General features: G+C 37.5%; 1 protein-coding gene across 10 annotated transcripts in view; it reads right to left on the bottom strand.

Moving 5' to 3' along the window:
- SLC39A10 (solute carrier family 39 member 10) overlaps positions 1-26,374 on the bottom strand; it is a 163,521-nt gene that overhangs the window by 31,171 nt on the left and 105,976 nt on the right. For 5 of the 10 annotated variants that reach the window (XM_070769597.1, XM_070769613.1, XM_070769610.1 and 2 more), the window contains 3 exons: positions 24,584-24,692; positions 6,112-7,136; positions 4,020-4,227 (listed from right to left, as the gene is read on the bottom strand). In XM_070769597.1, the coding sequence (XP_070625698.1) occupies positions 4,020-4,227; positions 6,112-7,125 (1,222 nt within the window). In that variant the 5' untranslated portion in view covers positions 7,126-7,136; positions 24,584-24,692. Of the gene's footprint in view, positions 1-4,019; positions 4,228-6,111; positions 7,137-24,583; positions 24,693-25,155; positions 25,272-26,374 lie in introns of all 10 variants that reach the window. The other 5 variants (XM_070769605.1, XM_070769623.1, XM_070769626.1 and 2 more) reach the window with 2 other exon arrangements.

Genomic DNA, 26,374 nt, shown 5'->3' with positions numbered 1-26,374 from the left:
AAATGATTTCTAACATACACAGTATATAGCATATTTGGTTTACAGCAGTCTTTGAACAGTTAATGAGGTAGTAGCTGTGTCACTATGGGAGATTTATACAGAACAAGTTAACCTTCTTAAATGGTGCAGCAGTCATTAAAAATAATTACTAGCAGGGCATTCTAACAATTATTAACATCTATCAGGACATAATTAATTCAAGTTTCATTTCTGACAATGCTAATAACCACCTGCAAACCACTAATCAATATTCACTATTAGTAATGTACTTGTTTTCAAAGCAAGTACACTTTTCTCTAAGGCTTTTTAGATTGAATAAAGTGCAATTTTCAATATTACTATAGTTAAGCATCTGTCAACACTTTTGTTAAAATATGTAGATTGTATCAATACTATGACATAGACAACTCTAAGTCATAACCCACAGCTAATGTGAAAATAAATAACCAGAGTTTTTTAAGAAACTGCACAAATAGAAAAGGCTATTAGTTTTAACTCTAGATGCCTCAATCTTTTCAGCCTCCATCTTTCCCCTGTAAAGAACAAATGAATTTTATTTTTAATTAAGATAAATAATCTTAGACCTAGCACATACTTTTATTCCTGCCAGTGAGAATTTATGAGTGCCTGAGAGAGCACTGGCTCCCGAGGTGTTTAGTTATCTACAAAGATCAATGAGCATGAAGCCAGAAAGGGGACATATGTTGTCTATCCAAAGATCATTAGTCAAGTCTAGTGTGTGGACTCACTTTCTCTGCCCTTTCAGATCTAATCAGACTGAACCCAGCTTGTCTACTAGAAGACTATTCTTAGATTTTTTTTTAATGACTAATCTACACTTAGAGTAATACTTACATCAATATTTACCTGTACCACTTTCCTGTCTACATCTGCTTTATCTGTCAAAACACTAAACTCTCCTTATCTCCCTGTCGCTTACATTCTGGCCAAGAACACTTAAGAGCCTTTTCAGCAGGAAGCAGTAGAGCATAGCACAGGGAAAGAGCACAGTGGTTACATTACAGGCTTTAGATGGAGAATAATCTAGTTTCTATCACAGCTCTGTTCTGTGATTTGGGCATGTTACTTAACTTCTCAAACCTCCTTTCCTCAGTAAAGAGAAGTAAAGAAAAATGTCTAGCTCATGGGAATAACAAATTAAACTCTTGTAAAAGTGGTGTTTAAAATAGCACATTGTAATAAGGCTCTAATAAATATAGGCTATTATGATTAATTTATCCATTCTGAGGTTATTATTTTCCTATTGCAAAGAAATTAACCAAGAATAGGTAGGAACCTAAGAGACTTAGTTATGTATTGAGAGCATCTCCTGTATGTGTAACTCTTGTAAGCATTAAGGAATGTCTCTGTCTCAAACGGAACTCTTATACTAGAATGTGATATTCATAAACATGTCTACCTTATTGCTCTACTGCTCTACACTATGAAAACTTTTAAAATGCTGCCCTTTCAGTCTTTTATCTATTTTATCAAAATTCTGTTTTTTTAAGCTCATATTCATACACATAAATTTAGTCACTTTAATTACTATTCAATTGGTACAGAATCTGCCTGTGATGCAGGAGACCCTAGTTCAATTCCTGGGTTGGGAAGATCTGCTGGAGAAGGGATAGGCTACCCACTCCAGTATTCCTGGGCTTCCCTGGTGGCTCAGCTGGTAAAGAATCTGCCTGCAATGTGGAAGACCTCAGTTTGATCCAAGGTTGGGAAGATCCCCTGGAAAAGGGAAAGGGTACCCACTCCAGTATTCTGGCCTGGAGAATTCCATGGACAGTCCATGGGGTTGCAAAGAGTCGGACATGACTGAGTGACTTTCATTTCATTTCAACTATATCTTAGGCATTTCAACCAGAAGTGCATTCAACATGATTTTGCACATATGAAGTTCATGAAATACTACTCATTCTTCTTGAGAACACTGTATTATCAACGTACACTAGGCTGACTTACAAGTGTTCTTTCTAGGTTAGAAACAAAAGCTTATAGACTAATATTAAGTAATTTATTCATTCAATCAATATATGAGTGTTTACTTTTTGTCCAAAGTATCTTTTATCTTAGGCACTAGTGATGCTCAGATGAAAGACCCAGTCACTTCCTTTAAGCAACTAAAGGCAAACAAAAAGATAACTAATCCAATTATTAAGATCCCTGAACTCTGTACCATGATGGCAATATCCACAGGGTGTCAAGGTAGGGGACTTAATTAAACCTAGTACAGTCAATTAAGTTATTCCAGGGAGACCAATCATTGAGGAATCACAGTGGTCAGCCAAGCAGAGACACTTACAAAGTAAAAATGCAGAGAAGAATCAAGGAAAACCAGCATAATCTATTATCATGGTTTGTTAAAATTAGAAGGAAGGGGAAGAAATGAATGGTGGAAAATAGAAATGTGATAGTAGGTAGACATGGATCATATTCTAAAAAGCATGATAAACTTTGAACATAGCATAATGCAGTATTTTAAAATAAATGAGGAAAACTATACCTAGCACATCACATCAAATCCACGTCCTCATAGCTACTACTACTTACAATATTAAAAAATGTAAAGAAAAATACTAGAGATCTAATGAAAATGTTAAGTAGCATTAACAATATATGGCAAAAATCACAAAGGGGATATCAGAATTTCCTAAATGTGGAAAACAGCACAGTGATTAACCTCAGACTTGGCGGATTTTATCATTTACTAGGTCTGGGAACTGTGGGCAAGTTACTAACTTTTCTATACCTTACCTTACTTATTACCCATAAAAACAAGAATCATATAATAGCTTCCTCAAATAATTCAATTAGTATTAAAATTTAGTGAAGAAAAGTATGTAAAACACTTTGCACATGTGAATACCAAAATGATTAAGCTTCCCAGAACTGAACTCTACCACTATCACTCACTAGTTTTAAGACCCTGGGAAATTTTTTAGGGTAACATTCTCTATTTCATATTACTGTTACAAGGAGTAAATGAACTGAGTATAGAACAGTGCCTACAATACATGTTTGTAAATAAATAAAAGTCCATGTATTAAATAAATACTGGCTATCACTAAAAAGAAAAATCTATGTCAGAGTGTCCAAATAAATCTAGCTTAAGTGCTAAGCATGATCTATGAGGGGAACAGAAACACAGGCAGGGAAAATTATGGAGTTATTTCAACAATTCAGTAAAGAACCAAGGAGGATATGAACTGAAGTTATGACAGAGTGGAGAGAACTGGAAAATACTTAAGACTCAACTGGACTCAACAACTGATTATACAAGTGAAAATAGGAAATGAAAACAGAAACCACAGATAGAGAAAAATCATCAAAGATTTTCAGATTTTATCAAAAGAATAAATTGGAATGACATTTGGGATTCAATAAGAGGTACAAATTCTTATGGAATAGAAGTTTCAGAAGGAGGTACCTGTAAACATCAAGGTGGAGCAATGTAGCCAACTGGATATAATGAAAAAGTACAAAGAAAGAAGTTTAAAAATAGTTTTGATTTTACCCATTTGGTTTTACTAAGTGCCCATGATGAAGTTCATGTGCCAATCACTGGCATTCTGAGACATTCCTAGAGTTTAACCACACTAGCTTCCCTTTTCATGTCTTTAAAAATTTTGTAATCTTGGCTTTTCACTAGAGCCCCTCATCTTGCTAAATATTAAGTAATTATAACATCATGTAACTTTAATTAATGGCCCCCTTATTAACATTTGCCCATAAAGAAGAATCTATTCATGATAAACCTGCATTTCCTTTCCAATCTATTAGTTCTCTGTCCACAACAAAATGTTCCTATGTAATGCCAGAAGAGATGAGTAAACTGTATTATGCCTGTCTTCCTCCAATCTTTTCTAAACACAAATACTTAAAACATGATTAAAATATACTGAAAGACACAAAAATAAGGCAATCATTTGGAACTGCTTTCTGATTCCAACTATATTTTTAAAAAAAGTACAGAGACTCTTTTGAGGAGAAAGAACTTAAATCTTTCTTACCTGATGCCCCTATATTTGCCTTATCTTCAGGAACCTGATTTTTATCCTTATTTAAATCTTCAACTAAAAGTTTGTCAAAATGCTCAATACAAAGTCGGCTGTCAATCTGATATAACAAAGCAGGGCAAAGGTATGTAAATAGATCAGATGAGATTGGAGAGTTGGCACGATGACCATGGTATTTTAACAACTGAGTGACGTTCAAACACTGCAAGAAAATTGATAAAACAAATTAAGAGTACTTTAAGAAGATTAGGCAGAAAAAGTACTATATAGTAAAATATATTCTAAATATAATTTTAAAACAATCTGCAATATAAATATCTACTACAAAGAATGATTTTTAATAGGAATTTATGAGAGGAAAGAATTCAACCTGATTACCCCAAACTTTTTATGGATTTTAACCATTCTCCACTGCAACATATAAAAGACAATGACTTTCTGCCATTAATGATTTAGAACTATATTCCCAAGATCCTGAAGGAGTAAAGAAAAAAAATCACTTCCCTAGTCAAACTGCAATCATCATTTGCTCGAGATTCTTATTTGGTGAAACTGTTAAATAGACTTAAGAGTACTTTAATAACTTTATATTAAAATATAAAAAGATACAGACATTTTTACTACCTAAGGTACCCCAGAAGAATATCGTATAGTGAAATTCTATCCCAGTGCTAAAACTGCAAGATTAAAAAATGCAGCTTTATACACTAGAACTTTTTAAGTACAAAGTATAAAAAAACTAAGAAGAAAACAAATAACAAAAAAAAATCTGGACCCATCACTATACAAATATCTACAACTAAGGGAATGGAGTATCTCTTTTCCACATATATGCACTCTGGTTGCATGCTTGCTTACTGTATCTATAATGTAAAAACACAAAATCAAAACATACAAATGATTTTTGTCATGTCAAGTCTTTACATGAGGTACTACTACCCTATCTAATGCATAGACCATTTCCAGAAAACTTGAAAAAATCCCCATTATGCATCAGGCCTATAAGGATACAAAATAATAAGATTGATGATCCAGACCCTGCAAGTAGAATCCAAAGAGTAAACACTAATGTTTAGTTATGATAATGTCTAGTTATTATCAACAAGAGACTCTAGGATATTACCCGTGGTAATAAATTAACAATTTCTTTAAAAGTACACTAAGATTTTAAAATTTGCTGAAAACCCAATATCTAGTGATTTGTCTAGTTAAGAAACAAAGATATTTACTTAGATGTAAAACACATTTCAGTAATAAGAGACCAAAACAAAGGTTGAGGTCATCTTCCACAATAGGTGCTGCTGCTTTTTATATATCTGAACAATAATAAATTCAACAGCTTTTCCTACACTTTAATGAGAGCTAAATATAAGAATAAGGGTATTGATACACTTTTAATGAAACAAAAATGTTTTTAAGGTGAATAGCTGTTTAAAAATCAAGAAGTAACAAATCAAATGTGAAAGTATTCAAAGGAGAACAAAAATTTAGAATAAGAGAACCATCCCATTGCTATTGGCATTTCTCATTATTATATCTTTTTGCATTCAGTGTTCATCTGTCAAAAGCATGAGAAAAGACTAATCTGAGCATGTAGGTCCTGTGGTAAAGTGACAGAGAAAACAAACCTACCACATGTGCAAAATACCTGACTTTGGAGCTAGATCAGTGACTAGAAATCACTCTGTAGTTAATTCAATAAGTTAATTATTTTGAAAGAGAAACTGTCTAAACAAAAAAAGGACTTCAATTTTCAAGCATCTAGAAACTGGTTAACAGTAACAACACATAAGCTAACTTGGAGAGTCAAAGCAAGTCTTAAGCAAGAGAGTAAAATAAGGAATAAAAGAAATATATTTCCTGACAACCTTTAAACATTTAGAATTGAAGGAACCCAAATGTGAAAACAAACAATGCAAGTAAAAATGCAGATAAAAATCTTTAATCTGATTTTTATCCCTTAATGTATTTTGTAACTGGAAACAAGTTTAAATACGGTTGTCTATTCCTCTGTTACTTTTCTTTTTACCTAAGAGTACTTCAGAATCATCTGAGAGTTACAGAGCAACTACCTTATTCTGCTTACCTCATGTTGACGATCATCTTCATTATGATCTTTGTGACTAGCAGCTGAATAAATTGCACTTTTTTTAACATGTGGTGCTTCTCGCTTTCTAGTATGTCGAAGTTCACCTTCAATATCAGGATCAAGATCTTGGTGTCCATGACCAGGATCATGACCATTATGTTCTGGAAGACGTACATGAGAATGACCTGGGTTATGTACACGATCAGGTTTGTGGACCCGATTATGTTCATACTGTTCACCCTGATCATGGTTAGAGGGAAAACCTGGTGTAATAACCCCAGAATTTTCATTACTTTTCTTCTCTTTTCTCTTCCTCTTTCCTTTTGGTAGCTTACTTTCAGATTGCTCCTGTGTTTTATTGGTCTCTGTTGAAGGTTCATGGCTAGGCTCCCCATGCTCACTGTGAGTAATGGAATCATTAGGAAAATGGCGAGTAGTGTTATGATCAAGGTGATGACGCAAACAGTGGTGATGACATAAGCGATGACTATGGTCATGCATATGTTTATCATCAGATTTTACAGACACTTCAATTGTCTCTTTCTCTGGATCACACTTACGGTTTCTTTTTGCTGATACACTGGTCACAGTTTGATTTTCTGAATTTAAATGATTATGGGAATGCTGGTGGTTATGTGAGTGAAAATGCTTTCCCTCTTGAACTGCCAAAATATCTAAGTGAGAAACATGATCGTGGCCAAGATCCTCATGATTAATCTCAACTACTTTTATCTCTCCAAGGCCCAAGTTTGTTAAAAGTTTCTCCAGACCAAAAAAGGATAATCTTCCATTTTCACCATAACGGTCAAAAAGTTTTTCAATATAATATTTTTTTTCATTTTCAGCATCCAGCACTGAAAATTCGCTTGACTCCGATTCTGTCATTCCACGATGGTGTCTGTGATGCTCTTCAGAACCATGGTCATGTTCTTCATGGCAATGGTTGCAATGATGGAAAATAAATGTCAGCAAACAAATGAGGCAAAATTTTGTGTGCATATGTACCTTCATTTCTATTTTTCCTAAAGGGAAAGAAAAACAAACATTAGTTTATACTTATGCACATTAAAAATAAACACAGCTTTTCAGCAGTTGTCAATTTACTAGGTAAATGTTTTACCTCATTTCTTTCATGATTATGAATTATCCTTTCCTAATTCAATCCCCTATAAAAATAGCCCCTTTTAATTTATCAGAATATTGTATAGCCCTTCAAATTAATACAAGTTTGCTTAAAACACACTTGCAAGATTACTGACTCCCTTTTAAGCACAATACTTTATAGTCTATGTACATTTATACAGGAAATGTTGGCTTCCTTCCTATCTGGTCCTTTACAAAAAAGTTTATTGGTTTCTGTTCTTGAGATCCTGACCAGTACAATAATGCAGTAAGATGAAATACAATAAAAAATGTGTAAGAATCAGAAATGAAACTGTCATTATTCACAAATGACAGGACTGGGTATGCAGAAAGTACAAAAGAAATTGTAAGAATTAATAAGTTAATTTAGTACAATTGCTAGACCTAAGGACAATTAACTGTATTTCTCTACACCAGCAATAATTAGAATATGAAATTAGAAAGTTTATAATTCATAGCAGCAAATAGCTAGAAATAAATCTAACAAAAGATGTGTAAGACTTTTTCATAAAAAAAAGGATAACATATTACTGAGAGAAGTGAAGGACCTAAATAAATGGATGGCTTTATCATGTTCAAAATTGGATGTTATAGAGATCCAATGTAATGCCCAACTAAAATTCCAAAAGTTATTTTATGAAAATTGATGAGGTATTTTTTTAATTTTTATTTATTTTTTTTTGGTTGCCCTAGATCTTCATAGCTGTGCATGGGCTTTCTCTAGTTGTGGAAAGCGGGGCTACTCTCCAGTTGTGTGCATGCTTCTCATTGCAGTGGCTACTTGTGTTACAGAGCACAGGTTTGAGGGCACATGGGCTCAGTAGTTGCAGCCCTTTGGCTCCAGAGCACAGGCTCAATAGTGGTGCCACATGGGCTTAGCTGCTCTGTGGCATGTGGGATCTTCCCAGACCAGTATCAAACCCATATTTCCTGCATTGGCAGGCATATTCTTTACTACTGAGCCACCAGGGAAACACCTTGATGAGGTATTTTTAATGTTTATATGGAAACAGAAAGGGCCAATGAACAAGACACTCATCTACCAGTTGCTAAAGACAGTGTGGATATTTGGTGTAAGAACAAACAAATAATGTAGTATGAAAACAGAAAAATTCTCTTTTCCTTGGAGCTTAGTCAACTAGATATCCATACAGAAGAAGAAAACTTGACTCCTACCTCACACCATATGTAAACATCAATTATAGATGGATTGTAAATGTAAATCTAAAACAGTAAATTGTAGAGTAATAAAAGGGTCCAAAACTGTACTGCCCAATATAGTACGTTAAAAAAAAAAACTAAGAAGCACCTTGGCCTCAGGCTTAGTTTGCTCTTAAGCAGACAAAACAAGTATTTTAAAATGTGTTTTATATGGTGATATCATTAGTTAACGCAATGTAGCTTTTTACAAATATCCATAAATACTTTAAATTGGGTTATCATGTAATTATATTACGTACCTTTCAACAAGAACCCGTAAGCAGCAAGTTAATTTCACATAGTCCAAAACTTTAGCAGACTCTCATTGAATTGAGTGCTATTCATTATTTTTGGAAGTAGCCACATGCAGCTACTTAAATTTAAACTAACAAGTTAAATACAGGACTTCCTTGATGGTACGTTGGATAAGAATCCGTCTTCCAATGCAGGGGACAAGGATTCAATCTCTGGTCCAAGAGAATTCCCCATGCTGAGGAGAAACTAAGCCCATGCACCACCAACTACTCAGCCCATGTGATCTAGAACCCATGAGTCACAACTACTGAGCCCACATGCTGGAACTACTGAAGCCCATGCTTTTAGAGCCTGTGCTCCACAGCAAGAGAAGCCAAGACAATGAGAAGCCTGTGTACTGCAACTAGAGAGTAGCCCCTGCTCTCTGCAACTACAGAAAAGTCCAAGCACAGCAATTAAGACTCAGTGCAACCAAAAATAAAAATTAATTAACTTTAAATAAACAGCTTCTTGGGAGATCCCTGGCAGTCCAGTGGTTACAACTCGGTGCATTTGCTGCAGTGGCCGATGTTCAATCCCTGGTTGGGGTATTAAGAACCCATAAATCACATGGCACAGCCCCCCAAAAAATAAATAAAATAAAATCTGCTTCTCAGTCATGAAAGTACATTTTAAATATTCAACACTAGTACATGGCTCATGGCTCTCACACTAAACAGGGTAAACACAGATCATGTCCATCATCACAGAAAGTTCTCCTAGAGAACATATTTCCAGAATATGGAAGTGAGTCATTCAAGCAATTTTAAAGTTCTCTAGAATAAACAGATCAAAGTCATTTTCATCCTGTATTTTATTTAACCCACTATATCTTAAGATATTATCATTTCAACATGCAACCAAAATTAATGAAATTTATAACATTTTTTAATACTATGCCTTTGAAATCTGGCATTTATTTTATACGTCAGTTCAGTCACTCAGTTGTGTCCAACTCTTTGAGACCCGATGGACTGCAGCACACCAGGCCTTCCTGGGTAGCCATCACCAACTCCTGGAGCTTGCTCAAACTCATGTCCATCAAGGTGGTGATGCCATCCAACCATCTCATCCTCTGTCATCACCTTCTCTTCCTGCCTTCAATCTTTCCCAGCCATCAGGGTCTTTTATAATGAGTCAGTTCTTCCCATCAGGGAAGAGAGTACTGGAGTTTCAGCTTAAGCATCAGTTCTTACAATGAATATTCAGGACTGATGTCCTTGAGGACTGACTGGTTTGATCTCCTTGCAGTCCAAGAGACTCTCAAGAGTCATCACCACCACCACAGATGAAAAGCATCAATTCTTCACCGCTCAGCTTTGTTTATAGTCCAACTCTCACATCCATACACGACTACTGGAAAAACCATAGTTTTAATTAGACAGACCTTTGTCAGCAAATTAATGTCTCTGCTTTTTAATATGCTGTCTAGGTTGGTCATAGCTTTTCTTCCAAGAAGCAAATGTCTTTTAATTTCATGGCTGAGGTCACCATCTTCAGTGATTTTGGAGCCCAAGAAAATAAAGTCTGTCATGGTTTCAATTTTCCGCATCTATTTACCATGAACTGATGGCACCTGATGCAACAATCCTAGTTTTCTGAATGTTGAATTTTAAGCCAACTTTTTCACTCTCCTCTTTCACTTTCATCAAGAGGCTCTTTAGTTCTTCACTTTCTGCCATAATGGTGGTGTCATCTGCATATCTGAGGTTACTGATATTTCTCCCGGCAGTCTTGATTCCAGCTTGTGCTTCATCCACCCCATCATTTCACATGATGTACTCTGCATGTAAGTTAAATAAGGAGGGTGACTATATACATCCTTGACATACTCCTTTCCAGATTTGGATCCAGTCTGTTATTCCATGTCCCGTTCTAACTGTTGCTTCTTGATCTGCCTACAGATTTCTCAGGAGGAAGGCAAGGTGGTCTGGTATTTCCATCTCTTGAAGAATGTTCCCGTTTGTTGTGACCCACACAGTCAAAGCCTTTGGCATAGTCAATAAAGCAGAACTAGCTGTTTTTCTGGAACTCTCTTACTTTTTCAATGATCCAACTGATGTTGGCCATTTGATCTCTGGTTCCTCTGCCTTTTCTAAATCCACCTTAAACATCTGAAAGTTCATGGTTCACATACTGTTGAAGCCTGGGTTAGATAATTTTGAGCATTTCTATGCTAGCATGTGAGATGGCTGCAATTGTGCAGTAGTTTGCACATTCTCCGGCACTGCCTTTCTTTGGGACTGGAATGAGAACAGACCTTTTCTAGTCCTGTGGCCACTGCTGAGTTTTCCAAATTTGCTGGCATATTGAGTGCAGCACTTTCACAGCATCATCATTTAGAATTTGAAATAGCTCAACTGGATTTCTATCACCTTCACTAGCTTTGTTCATGGTGATGCTTCCTAAGGTCCACTTGACCTCACATTCCAGGATATTTGGCTTCAGGTGAGTGATGACACCACCGTGGTTATGTGGGTCATGAAAATTTGTTTTCTGTAGTTCTTCTGTGTATTCGTGCCACCTCTGCTTAATATTTTCGGCTTCTGTTAGGTCCATACCATTTCTCTCCTTTCTTGTATCCATCTTTGCATGAAATGTCCCCTTGGTATCTCTAATTTTCTTGAAGATATCTCTAGTCTTTCCCATTCTATTGTTTTCCTCTATTTCTTTGCATTGATCACTGAGGAAGGCTTTCCTATCTCTCCTTGCTATTCTTTGGTACTCTGCATCCAAATGCATATATCTTTCCTTTTCTCCTTTGCCTTTGACTTCTCTTCTTTGCACAACTGTTTGTAAGGCCTCCTCAGACAACCATTTGCCATTTTCCATTTCTTTTTCTTGGAGATGGCCTTGATCACTGCCTCCTGTACAATGTCATGAACCTACATCCATAGTTCTTCACACACTCTGTCAGATCTAATCCCTTGAAAATTTGTCATTTCCACTGTATAATCAAGGGATCTGATTTCTGGCCTTACATGAATGGTCTAGTGGTTTTCTCTACTTTCTGCAATGTAAGTCTGAATTTGATAATAAGGAGTTCATGATCTGAGCCACAGTCAGTTCCTGGTCTTGTTTTTGATGACTGTATAGAACTTCTCCATCTTTGGCTGCAAAGAACAGAATCAACCTGATTTGGGTACTGACCATCTGGTGATGTCCATGTGTACAGTTGTCTCTTGTGTTGTTGGCAGAGGGTTTGCTATGACCAGTGCATTTTCTTGGCAAAACTGTTAGCCTTTGCCCTGCTTTATTTTGTACTCCAAGGCCAAATTTGCCTGTTACTCCAGCCATCTTTTGACTTTCTACTTTTGCATTCCAGTCCCCTATAATGAAAAGGACATCTTTTTTGTGTGTTAGTTCTAGAAGGGCTTGTAGGTCTTCATAGGACTGTTTAACTTCAGCTTCTTTAGCATTACTGGTCAGGGCATAGACTTGGATTACTGTGATAATGAATGGTTCGTCTTGAAAACAAACAGAGATCCTCTGTTGGTTTTGAAACTGCACTCAAGAACTGCATTTTGGATTCTTTTGTTGACTATGACAATTCCATTTCTCGTAAGAGATTCTTGCCCACAATAGTAGATATAACAGTTATCTGAGTTAAATTCACCCATTCCAGTTCATTTTAGTTCAGATTCCTAAAATGTTGATATTCACCCTTGCCATCTTCTGTTTGACCACTTCCAAATTTACCTTGATACATGGACCTAACATTCCAGGTTCCAATGCAATATTGTCCTTTACCTCCATCACTAGTCACATCCACAACAGGGCATTGTTTTTGCTTTGGCTCTGTCTCTTCATTCTTTCAGGAGTTAGTTTTCCACTCTTCTCCAGTAGCATATTGGGCACCTATTGACCTGGGGAGTTCATCTTATACTTGGACTTCGCTGGTGGCTCAGATGGTAAGGCGTCTGCCTACAGTGTGGGAGATCTTATACTTATAGAACTTTAAAAAAAATGTATCTATTTTTAATTAAGGATAATTGTTTTACAATATTGTGTTAGTTTTGGCCATACAGCAACATGCCTAAGCCATAAGTATACATATGTCCCCTCCCTCTTGAACCTCCCTCCCACTTCCCATTGCTCTAGGTTGTCACACAGCCCCAGTCTGAGTTCCCTGTGTCATACAGCAAATTTCCATACGGTAGGGTACAGGTTTCCATGGTACTCTTTCCATTTGTCCCACCCTCTTCTTCCCAGCATGGTGTCTACAAGTCTGTGCTCTATGTCTGCGTATTCACTCAGTCAGTCAGTTCAGTCACTCAGTCGTGTCCGACTCTTTGCGACCCCATGAATCACAGCACACCAGGCCTCCCTGTCCATCACCAACTCCCGGAGTTCACTCAGACTCACGTCCATTGAGTCAGTGATGCCATCCAGCCATCTCATCCTCTGTCGTCCCCTTCTCCTCCTGCCCCCTATCCCTCCCAGCATCAGAGCCTTTTCCAATGAGTCAACTCTTCACATGAGGTGGCCAAAGTACTGGAGTTTCAGCTTTAGCATCATTCCTTTCAAAGAAATCCCAGGGCTGATCTCCTTCAGAATGGACTGGTTGGATCTCCTTGCAGTCCAAGGGACTCTCAAGAGTCTTCTCCAACACCACAGTTCAAAAGCATCAATTCTTCGGCGCTCAGCCTTCTTCACAGTCCAACTCTCACATCCATACATGACCACAGGAAAAACCATAGCCTTGACTAGATGGATCTTTGTCGGCAAAGTAATGTCTCTGCTTTTTAATATGTTATCTAGGTTGGACATAACTTTCCTTCCAAGGAGTAAGTGTCTTTTAATTTCATGGCTACAATCACCATCTGCAGTGATTTTGGAGCCCCAACAAATAAAGTCTGACACTGTTTCCACTGTTTCCCCATCTATTTGCCATGAAGTGATGGGACCGGATGCCATGATCTTCATTTTCTGAATGTTGAGCTTTAAGCCAACTTTTTCACTCTCCACTTTTACTTTCATCAAGAGGCTTTTGAGTTCCTCTTCACTTTCTGCCATAAGAGTGGTGTCATCTGCATATCTGAGGTGATTGATATTTCTCCCGGCAATCTTGATTCCAGTTTGTGTTTCTTCCAGTTCAGCGTTTCTCATGATGTGCTCTGCATATAACTTAAATAAGCAGGGTGACAATATACAGCCTTGACGTACTCCTTTTCCTATTTGGAACCAGCCTGTTGTTCCATGTCCAGTTCTAACTGTTGCTTCCTGACCTACATACAGATTTCTCAAGAGGCAGGTCAGGTGGTCTGGTACTGCCCTGCAAATAGGTACATCTGTATCATTTTTCTAGATTCCATATATATGCACTAATATACAGTATTTTTTTTCTCTGACTTACTTCACTTTGCATAATAGGCTCTAGGTTCATACACTGCATTAGAACTGACTAAAATGCATTCCTTTCTACTACTGAGTAATATTCCATTGTGTATATGAACCTCAGCTTCTTTTTCCATTCATCTGTCAATGGACCTCTAGGTTGCTTCCATGTCCTAGCTATTGTGAACAGTGCCACAATGAACATTGGGTACGTGTCTTTTTCAATTTCAGTTTTCTCAGGGTATACACCTAATACTGGAATTGCTGGGTCACACGGTAGTTTTATTTCTAGTTTAAGGAATTGCCATACTGTCTTCCATAGTGGCTGTTATCAATTACATTCTCACCAAAAGTGCAAGAGGGTTCCCTTTTCTCCACACCCTCTCCAGCATTTATTGTTTGTAGATTTTTTGATGATGGCAATTCTGACCCAGGCGAGGTGATCTCTCATTGTAGTTTTTATTTGCATTTCTTTAATAATTAGTGACGTTGAGCATCTTTTCATATGTATATTAGCCATCTGTATGTCTTCTTTGGAGAAATGTTTGTTTAAGTCTTCCATCCACTTTGGATTGAGTTGTTATTCTGGTATTGAGTTGCATGAGCTTCCTATGTATTTTAGAAATCAATAATTTGTCAATTGTTTTGCTTGCTTTTTTCCCATTCTGAGGGTTGTTTTTTCACCTTGTTTATAGTTTCTTTTGCTGTGCAAAAGCTTTTAAGTTTAATTAGGTCCCATTTGCTTAGTTTTGTTTTTTTATTTCCACTACTCTAGGAACTGACTCTAGTATTACTCATAGAGGATCTTGCTGTGATTTATGTCATAGAATGTTCTGCCTATGTTATCCTCTAAGAGCTTTGTAGTTTCTAGTCTTACATTTAGTTCTTCAATCCATTTTGAGTTTATCTTTGTGTATGGTGGTAGGATGTGTTCTAATTTCATTCTTTTACATATAGCTGTCCAGTTTTCCAAGCACCACTTATTGAAGAGACGATCTTTTCTCCATTGTATATTCTTGCCTCCTTTGTCAAAGACAAATCCACACATCTATGGGCCCTCTATCTCTGGGCTATCTTGTTCCATTGGTCTATCAGTCAGTTCAGTTCAGTTGCCCAGTCGTGTCCGATTCTTTGCAACCCCATGAATCACAGCACGCCAGGCCTCCCTGTCCATCACCCACTCCCGGAGTTCACTCAGACTCACGTCCACTGAGTCAGTGATGCCATCCAGCCATCTTATCCTCTGTCGTCCCCTTCTCCTCCTGCCCCCTATCCCTCCCAGCATCAGAGCCTTTTCCAATGAGTCAACTCTTCACATGAGGTGGCCAAAGTACTGGAGTTTCAGCTTCAACATCAGTCCTTCCAATGAACACCCAGGACCTATATCCTTTAGGATGGACTGGTTGGATCTCCTTGCAGTCCAAGGGACTCTCAAGAGTCTTCTCCAACACCACAGTGCAAAAGCATCAATTCTTTGGCGCTCAGCCTTCTTCACAGTCCAACTCTCACATCCATACATGACCACTGGAAAAACCATAGCCTTGACTAGACGGCTATCTAGGTTGGTCATAACTTTTCTTCCAAGGAGTAAATGTCTTTTAATTTCATGGCTGCAATCACCATCTGCAGTGATTTTGGAGCCCAGAAAAATAAAGTTTTCACTGTTTCCTCATCTATTTCCCATTAAGTGATGGGCCCAGATGCCATGATCTTCGTTTTCTCAATGTTGAGCTTTAAGCCAACTTTTTCACTCTCCTCTTTCACTTTCATCAAGAGGCTCTTTAGTTCTTCTTCACTTTCTGCCATAAGGGTGGTGTTATCTGCATATCTGAGGTTATTGATATTTCTCCCGGCAATCTTGATTCCAGCTTGTGCTTCCTCCAGCCCAGCGTTTCTCATGATGTACTCTGCATAGAAGTTAAATAAGCAGGGTGACAATATACAGCCTTCACATAACTCCTTTTCCTATTTGGAACCAGTCTGTTGTTCCATGTCCAGTTCTAACTGTTGCTACTTGACCTGCATATAGGTTTCTCAAGAGGCAGGTCAGGTGGTCTGGTATTTCCACCTCTTTCAGAATTTTCCAGAGTTTATTCTGATCCACACAGTCAAAGGCTTTGGCATAGTCAATAAAGTAGAAATAAGATGTTTTTCTGGAACTCTCTTGCTTTTTCCATGATCCAGCAGATGTTGGCAATTTGATCTCTGGTTCCTCTGCCTTTTCTAAAACCAGCTTGAACATCAGGAAGTTCACGGTTCACGTATTGCTGAAGCCTGGCTTGGAGAATTTTGAGCATTACTTTACTAGCGTGTGAGATGAGTGCAATTGTGCGGTAGTTTGAGCATTCTCTGGCATTGCCTTTCTTTGGGATTGGAATGAAAACTGACCTTTTCCAGTCCTGTGGCCACTGCTGAATTTTCCAAATTTGCTGGCATATTGATTGCAGCACTTTCACAGCATCATCTTTCAGGATTTGAAATAGCTCAACTGTAATTCCATCACCTCCACTAACTTTGTTCGTAGTGATGCTTTCTAAGGCCCACTTGACTTCACATTCCAGGATGTCTGGTTCTAGGTGAATGATCACACCATCATGATTATCTTGGTCATGAAGATCTTTTTTGTACAGTTCTGTGTATTCTTGCCACCTCATCTTAATATCTTCTGCTTCTTTTAGGTCCATACCATTTCTGTCCTTTATCGAGCCCATCTTTGCATGAAATGTTCCCTTGGTATTTCTAATTTTCTTGAAGAGATCTCTAGTCTTTCCCATTCTGTTGTTTTCCTCTATTTCTTTGCACTGATCGCTGAAGAAGGCTTTCTTATCTCTTCTTGCTATTCTTTGGAACTCTGCATTCAGATGCTTATATCTTTCCTTTTCTCCTTTGCTTTTCGCTTCTCTTCTTTTCACAGCTATTTGTAAGGCCTCCTCAGACAGCCATTTTGCTTTTTTGCATTTCTTTTCCATGGGGATGGTCTTGATCCCTGTCTCCTGTACAATGTCACAAACCTCCATCCGTATTTCATCAGGCACTCTATCAGTTCTAGTCCCTTAAATCTATTTCTCACTTCCACTGTATAATCATAAGGGATTTGATTAGGTCATACCTGAATGGTCTAGTGGTTTTCCCCACTTTCTTCAATTTCAGTCTGAATTTGGCAATAAGGAGTTCATGATCTGAGCCACAGTCAGCTCCTGGTCTTATTCTTGTTGACTGTATAGAGCTTCTCCATCTTTGGCTGCAAAGAATATAATCAATCTGATCTCGGTGTTGACCATCTGGTGATGTTCATGTGTAGAGTCTGTGTTGTTAGAAAAGGGTATTTGCTATGACCAGTGCATTTTCTTGGCAAAACTCTCTTAGTCTTTGCCCTGCTTCATTCCGTATTCCAAGGCCAAATTTGCCTGTTACTCCAGGTGTTTCTTGACTTCCTTCTTTTGCATTCCAGTCCCCTATAATGAAAAGGACATCTTTTTTTGAGTGTCAGTTCTAAAAGGTCTTGTAGGTCTTCATAGAACTGTTCAACTTCAGCTTTTTCAGCATTACTGGTTGGGACATAGACTTGGATTACTGTGATATTGAATGGTTTGCCTTGGAAACGAACAGAGATCATTCTGTTGTTTTTGAGATTGCATCCAAGTACTGCAGTTCAGACTCTTTTGTTGACCATGATGGCTACTCCATTTCTTCTAAGGGATTCCTGCCCACAGTAGTAGATATAATGGTCATCTGAGTTAAATTCACCCATTCCAGTCCATTTTAGTTAGCTGATTCCTAGAATGTCGACATTCACTCTTGTCATCTCCTGTTTGACCACTTCCAATTTGCCTTGATTCATGGACCTGACATTCCAGGTTCCTATGCAATATTGCTCTTTACAGCATCGGACCTTGCTTCTATCACCAGTCACATCCACAACTAGGTATTGTTTTTGCTTTGGCTCCATCCCTTCATTCTTTCTGGAGTTATTTCTCCACTGATCTCCAGTAGCATATTGAGCACCTACGGACCTGGGGAGTTCCTCTTTCAGTATCCTATCATTTTGCCTTTTCATACTGTTCATGGGGTTCTCAAGGCAAGAATATTGAAGTGGTTTGCCATTCCCTTCTCCAGTGGACCACATTGTGTCAGACCTCTCCACCATGTCCACCCGTCTTGGGTGGCCCCACAGGGCATGGCTTAGTTTCATTGAGTTAGACAAGGCTGTGGTCCTAGTGTGATTAGACTGACTAATTTTCTGTGTGTATGGTTTCAGTGTGTCTGCCCTCTGATGCCCTCTTGCAACACCTACTGTCTTACTTGGGTTTCTCTTACCTTGGGCGTGGGGTATCTCTTCAAGGATGCTCCAGCAAAGCGCAGCCGCTGCTCCTTACCTTGGACAAGGGATATCTCCTCACTGCCGCCCCTCCTGACCTTGAACGTGGAACAGCTCCTCTAGGCTCTTCTGCGCCTGCGCAGCCACTGCTCCTTGGATGTGGGGTTGCTCCTCCTAGCCGCCGCCCCTGTCCTCGGGTATGGGGCAACTGTTCCCAGCTGCCACCCCTGTCCTCAGGCAGTGGGTAGCTCCTCTCGGCTGCTCCTGTGCTTTGCGGCCTGGCACTCTTGGGCACCGCCCCTGACCTCAGACGTGGCATAGCTCCTCCTGGCCGCCGCCCCTGACCTCGGACGGGGGGTAGCTCCTCTCGGCCACTGCCCCTCAGGCACAGGGTCCTCCCAGCTTCTGCCTGACCTCAGACATGGGGTAGCTCAGACCATTGGTCTATAGTTCTGTTTTTATGCCAGTACCATACTGTCTTGATGACTGTAGCTTTATAGTATAGTCTGAAGTCAGGACAGTTGATTCTTCCAGCTCCATTCTTCTTTCTCAAGATTGCCTTGGCCATTCGGGGTCTTTTGTATTTCCATTCAAATTGTGAAATTTTTTGTTCTAGTTCTGTGAAAAATGCCATTGGTAATTTGATAGGGATTGTACTGAATCTGTAGTTTGCATTTAGCAGTAGAGTCATTTTCACAATATTGATTCTTCCAACCCAGGAACATGGAATATCTCTCCATCTGTTTATATCATCTTTGATTTCCAGCATCGGTGTCATAGTTTTCTATATACAGCTTTTTTGTTTCCTTAGGTAGGTTTATTCCTACATGTTTTATTCTTTTTATTGCAATGGTAAATGGGATTGATTTGTTAATCTCTGATTTTTCATTGTTAGTGTATAGGAATCCAAGTGATTTCTGTGTATTGATTTTGTATCCTGTGATTTTACTAAATTCACTGATTAGCTCTAGTTAATTTTCGGATACACTATCTTTAGGGTTTTCTTTGTATAGTATCACGTCATCTGCAGTGAGAATTTTACTTCTTTTCCAATCTGGACTCCTTTTCTTTTTCTACTCTGCCATAGCTAGGACTTCCAAATATATACTGAATAATACTGGCAAGAGTGGGCACTCTTGTCTTGTTCCTGATCTTAGAGGGAATGCTTTCAGTTTTTCACCATTGAGAATAATGTTTGCTGTGGGTTTTATCATATATGGTCTTTACTATTTTGAGGTAGGTTCCTTCTATGCCCATTTTTTGAAGGTTTTTTTTTTTTTTTTTTTAATAAATGGGTGCTGAATTTGGTCAAAGGCTTTTGACATCTATTATCATATGGTTTTTATCTTTCAATTTGTTAGTATGGTATATCACATTGATTTGCATATATTGAAGAATCTTTGCATCCCTGGTATGACCTAACTTGATCATGGTATATGATCTTTTTAATGTGTTGCTGAATTCTGTTTGCTAGAATTTTGTTGAGGATTTTTGCATCTATGTTCACCAGTGATACTGGCCTGCAATTTTCTTTTTTTGCTATAGCTTTATCTGTTTTTGGTTATCAGAGTGATGGTGGCCCCATAGAATGAGTTTGGAAATGTTCCTTCTGTGATTTTCTGATATCTTCAGAAGTATTGGCGTTAGTTCTTTTCTACATGTTTGACAGCATTCACCTGAGAAGCAATCTGACCCTGAGCTTTTGTTTTGGGGGAGATTTTTTATCACAGTTTAGATTTCAGTTCTTGTGATTCGGTTGTTCTTAATTTCTTTCTCCTTGGTTCAGTCTTGGAAGGATGAACTTTTCTGAGGATCTGTCCATTTCTTCCAGTTTGTCCATTTTATTGGCATATAGTTGCTCATAATGGTCTCTTATGATCCTTTGTATTTCTGTGTTGTCTGCTGTAATCTCTCTCCTTTTTCATTTCTAATTTTGTTGATGTGATCCTTCTCCCCCTTTTCCTTGATGAGTCTGGCTAATGGTTTTTCAATTTTATCTTCTCAAAGAACCAGCTTTTAGTTTTATTAATTTTTATTACTGTTCCCTTAATTTCTTTTTCATTTATTTTGGCTCTGATCTTTATGATTTCTTTCTACTAACTTTGGAGTTTTTCTGTTCTTTTTTAGGCTGTTCTAGGTAAAGTGGAGAAGGCAATGGCAACCCACTCCAGTACTCTTACCTGGAAAATCCCATGGATGGAGGAGCCTGGTAGCCTGCAGTCCATTGGGTCACCAAGAATCAGAAACGACTGAGTGACTTCTCTTTCACTTTTCACTTTCATGCATTGGAGAAGGAAATGGCAACCCAAACCTGTGTTCTTGCCTGGAGAATCCCAGGGACGGGGGAGCTGGGTGGGCTGCCGTCTATGGGGTCACACAGAGTTGGACACAACTGAAGCAACTTAGCAGCAGCAGGGATAAAGTTAGGTTCTCTATTCAATGTTTTTGCTGTTTCTGGAGGTAGGATTGCATTGCTATCAACTTACCTCTTAGGACTGCTTTTGTGGCAGTGCATAGATTTTCGGTCATGTTTTCACTGTCATTTGTTTCTAGGAATTTTTTGATTTCCCTTTTAATGTCTTCAGTAATGTGTTCATTATTTAGAAACATATTGTTAAATTTTCATGTTTGTATTTTTTTTACAGTTTATTCCCCTGTAATTGGTATCTAGTCTCTTAGTGTAGCTGCCAGAAAAGATGCTTGGTATGATTTCAATTTTCTTAAATTTACTGAGGCTTGATTTGTGTCCAAAGACATCTTAATTCAGACTAGTCACATTTCAAATGCTCAGTGGCCACATGTGGCTACTAATTACTGTACTGGAAAGTATAGACCTAGAAGATTTATTTGGGAAACTAATTTCATGACTTTCAAGACAGGACATAACATGCATTATAAAGGAAAGACTGATAAAATATATTACATTAAAATAAAGAAATTAATATTCATCAAGAGAAAAAACAAAGGCAACAACAGATTGGCAGAAGAGTATGGCAATGTTAATAGTCAAGAATATATAAGGAATTGCTACAAGTCAATATGAAAATTATGAGACAACTCAATGGAAAAATAGGTATTGAACAGGTATTTTATAAGAGGTTAGCCAAATTACTAAGAAGCATATGAAAAGATTCTCAACCTTAATAGAGAATTGTAAATTAAAATCACAAGTAGATACTACCACATACCCACCAGAATGAATAAAACATAAAAGATGTAGGCAAGAATATGGAGTCAACTAGAACTTGCATACACTACTGGTGGGACTGTAGATTGGTAACCTTTGGAAAGCTGTTTGGCAGGATCTACCAGAAGATGAACATAAGCATATCCTTTCACATGGCAATACTTCTCTTGGATGTATGCAGAAACCCAGGTACAGGAACACCAAAAGAAATGAAGGAACATAAAAATTCACACAATCATTATTCATCATAGCTCAAAACAAGTAAAAGGCCAAAGGTCCATCAACAGTAGAATGTTAATAAACACATAAATGAATAAAACAGAACAATTTTACAATGGAATACTACACAGGAATGAAAATAAAATTAAAGCTTCACACACTAACATAAATGAATCTCACAAATCGAGACTAAGCAAAAGGTAACTGTATATTTTATCAGTCTTTCCTTTATAATGCATATTATATCCTATATTGAAGGTCTTGAAGCTAAGTCTCCCAAATAAACCTTTTAGATCTATACTTTCCAGCACAGTAGCCAGTAGCCACATGTGGTTACTGAACACTTAAAATGTGACTAGCCTGAACATCACTTTGCTGATAAAGGTCCATATAGTCAAAGTTATGGTTTTTCCAGTAGTCATGAACAGATGTGAGAGATGGACCATAGAGATGGCTAAGCACCAAAGAATTGATACTTTAGCACTGTGGTGTTGCAGAAGACTCCTGAGAGTCCCTAAAGACTGCAAGGAGATCAAACCAGTCAATCCTAAAGGAATTCAACTGTGAATATTCATTAAAAGAACTGTTGCTGAAGCCCCAATACTTTGGCCACCTGATGCAAAGAGCCAACTCACTGGAAAGGACCCTGATGCTGGAAAAGATTGGGGGCAGGAGGAGAAGGGGACAAGAGAGAATGAGATGGTTAGATGGCATCATCAACTCAATGAACATGAGTCTGAGCAAACTCCAGGAGATAGTGAAAGACAGGGTAGCATGGTGTGTCACAGTCCATGGGGTTGCAAAGAGTTGGAAACAACTTAGTGACTGAACAACAACAAAAAAAGATAACAAACACTAAATAAAACACTGACTTTTAAATAAATACACGTCTATTTATATATAATTTAAAATGGGCAAAACTAAACCAAGATGCCTTAATAGTTATTTTCTGAAGGGAAGGTAGGGGGTAATAATTGGGATTGGAAATTGTAATAATGTTCTCTTTCTTCAGTAACGGTAATGTTTGCTGCTGCTGCTAAGTCACTTGAGTCGTGTCCGACTTTGTGTGACCCCATAGATGGCAGCCCACCAGGCTCCACCATCCCCGGGATTCTCCAGGCAAGAACACTGGAGTGGGTATGGTAATGTTTACTTTGTGATAATTCACTGTACTTATCATACTGTTTATTTTTCTGTATACATATAGTATTTCAATAAAAAGTTTTTAAATATCATATTTTATCCAGTGAAAACCAATTAGAAAACACAATGATAAACAAAAATTACTAGGTTCCTAGACAGAAACAGAGTAAGACCATTAAAAGGAGAAGTGTATAAGATACTGTTGAAGGACAGTAAAGAAGAATTGCAAAAACTGTACAAAGACCACTTACATGAATGGAATAAACACCTTAAGATACATAGTCTAATTCAATGTCAGTCAAAATCCTGCAGCTTTCAACTTTTCGTGAGACTGCATAAGCTCATCCAAAAATTCATGAAAGAGCAAAACCGAAGGGCCATCAACAAAGTTCAGAAAATTAACAAGATGACAAAGACTTCTTTTTAGAAAGTTACAATAACTAAAATAACACAGATAGACCAAAGAACAGAGTCCAGAAAAAGAATCAGTAACAATGATTTTGTATATGATATAAAGAAGAACATAAGACATTAAGAGGCAAAAATTAATACCTGAAAATACCAGATGTTAATCAAAAATCTGATGTAAAGAAACAGAAACTACCTTACACTGCTGCCTCAATCCATCCTAACTTGAAAAATATCCTAAGTTGAAAATACATTTAATATACATTATCTATTGAACATCATAGCTAGCCCAGCCTACTTTAAATGTGTTCAGACCACTTACCATTAATTAGCCTACAGTTGGGCAAAATCATTTAACATAAAGCCTGTTTCATAATAATCTCATGAACTTTACTGAATACTGAAAGTGAAAAACAGAAAGTTGTATGGAAAAAAAAAAAAAAGGTTGTATGAATCGATACAGAATGCCTGTTTACCCCTGTGATTGAACAGCTGACTGTGGGCTACAGCTCCCTGCCACGGCCCAGCATCATGAGTGTACTGTACTGTGTATCACTAGCTTGGGCAAAGATAAAAATTTGAAATTCAAATATTGAATGCATACTTCTTTTTCACCACTGTAAATTCAAAATACCCTAAGTCAGAGGTCACCTGTACAGTATGTACTTTTTTAAAGTTTGATACCTAACCACCATCAGTGATTAATCAACATATATTGGAGGAGCAGCAGAAGCCATATCATGATTACCTGAGAATTTCTTAGAAATGTAAATTCTTTCACCCCACCCAGACCTACTAAATCTTGAACTCTGGGATTAGGCTCAGCAGTGTCAACCAGTCTTCCTAGTTGAGTCTGTTGCTAGCTAAAGTTTGAGACACTACCTATACAAGTAAATTATCAAACACTCCCATTTATATCAAATGATACTCAATTAAATTGAGTATTACCTGAATAAATTAGGTTTAATTATCATATGTGGCTTATGGGAGTTAAGAATTTTGAAAAATAGTCTATAAAATATATTTAATCCCAAAGCTACATTAAGTTGGAGATTTTGGTTTTTAATCCAAACACTTCAGTTTCTTATATAACAGTCTCAAGGATAAAGTCACCATTTAAAACATATCAATTTTATAGACTAATGAAAATGAAAGAGCATAGATAATTAAGACAATTGCTATTAATAGCAGAAAGAGGACATTACACACCCTACAATTACCTTGGTTTTCCACTAGAAGATGCTAGTGAAAGGCGATACTCAGAATGAACGTTGCTCTGTTCATCTGACATGTAAATGTCTTGCCGTTTCTTCAGTGCATATTATCCCACTGTCAAATGAATAAGTACCAGTGGTGAAAATAAAACATACATACATATTGATCAGGCAACAGCAAATGAATGACTCCATGCAACACAAAAAATGTCAGTGATCTATATGAGCTTTAAATTGTCATTTTTAAACACTTTTTAAATGTATTCAATTTGTTTACTGAAAAGATTCTGATATCTTGAGTCCCCTAATCATAATCATTTACATTCAAGAAAGCATCACAGGAAGGCAAATAAATACATGAATGACATTATACAGGTAATATTTAAATCTGTGCTAAGTATTCTTAAAAGTAAATCATACATTAACTTTGCAACTTTAGAACAGCTATAGCAGATATGTGCCTAAGAATCACTTGGATGAAGTATGCATTTGTCAGCACAGACTAAGCAGCTATTGCAAAGAAGCCTTTCTCAAAGGGTAGTGGCTTAAGAAACAAGCAAGTTTATTTCTCTTAATACCCGTCCAAGATGACTGCTCCAGGTTTGTGAGTCCCAGTCAGTCAGAGACACATCCATCTTACATGAGGGCTATTCTTGTCAGTGGTAAAACAATGGAAATCCAGGTTCGGAAATTTCTGAAGCAGCAAATAAAGTAGATATTGCTTTCATCACTTCTCAGACTTCATTGGCAAGAACACAGCCACATCGGCTCAATCAATCAAATAAATAAGGAGACTGGAAAATATAGTCTCACCTACAACTTACAGTTTCCCAAGCATTCTATGGAATCCTTTTCTTAAGGATCCTTTTCTATCCATAGCAAAAAGAAGATCTTCGTGGTAGAGGCAGGAATGGTGGAAATGTTGCCCAAGTCCATTTACCACTCAATCCTAAATACTGGCCTTTACAGGACTCAGTTTTGCCCTAGACAAAATCTTTTGCTGTCACTTACGTCTCACAGTTTTTAAAGTATTGGGAATTAAGAGTATTAGTTTTATAACTGATTTGGTTTTCAATTCAGCAAATATACATTAAGTTATTCACTCAAGACTTCTGGGTACTACAGACAGCTATGCATAATCCTACTGCACAAGAAAAGAATGGTTTCTGGAAAATAACTCGTAGTTGCTACCACACATTTAATTTCATCTTTTGTTACTGATTTCCAATTTACTATCACAGTGAAAGGTTTAAGTATTCTCTCATTGTATAATTTCTACATGAAGGGTCAGTTTAATTCACAATTAAGTACTTTAGTCATTGCGCTGTGTACACTATTTCTGATGTAAATACATTACATTTGACACAAAGAAAAAATGAAACCCACATTTTTTATAAAATTCACTAATATTTTAACACTAACATCAGACCTAAATATTCAGTGAGGCTAGTGGTTATTCTTTGGTGTGGAAAGTGATGAGAGGAACCAGCCAGGAGTTCTGTGCTGTAGTTTGTGTTCTATCTTTACCCATGGGTGCTGGTTACCCAGATGTGTTCACTTCATAAACTTGTCAAGGTTTACACTTAACGGCTACCCACTCCTGGAGAGTGGGGTATTCTGGCCTGGAGAGTTCCATGGACTGTATAGTCCATGGGGTCACAGAGAGTCAGTCACAACTGAGCGACTTTCACTTTCACTTCACTTTCACACTTAACATCTGGGTGCTTTTCTAGAGGTGTTCTATATTTCAGACAAAACATAACTTTTAATCCATTAAGAATACATATTTCAACTTTC

This window comes from Bos indicus, chromosome 2, assembly GCF_029378745.1.
Source record: "Bos indicus isolate NIAB-ARS_2022 breed Sahiwal x Tharparkar chromosome 2, NIAB-ARS_B.indTharparkar_mat_pri_1.0, whole genome shotgun sequence".
Classification (NCBI taxonomy): domain Eukaryota; kingdom Metazoa; phylum Chordata; class Mammalia; order Artiodactyla; family Bovidae; genus Bos; species Bos indicus.
This window is presented reverse-complemented; position numbering and strand designations above follow the sequence as displayed.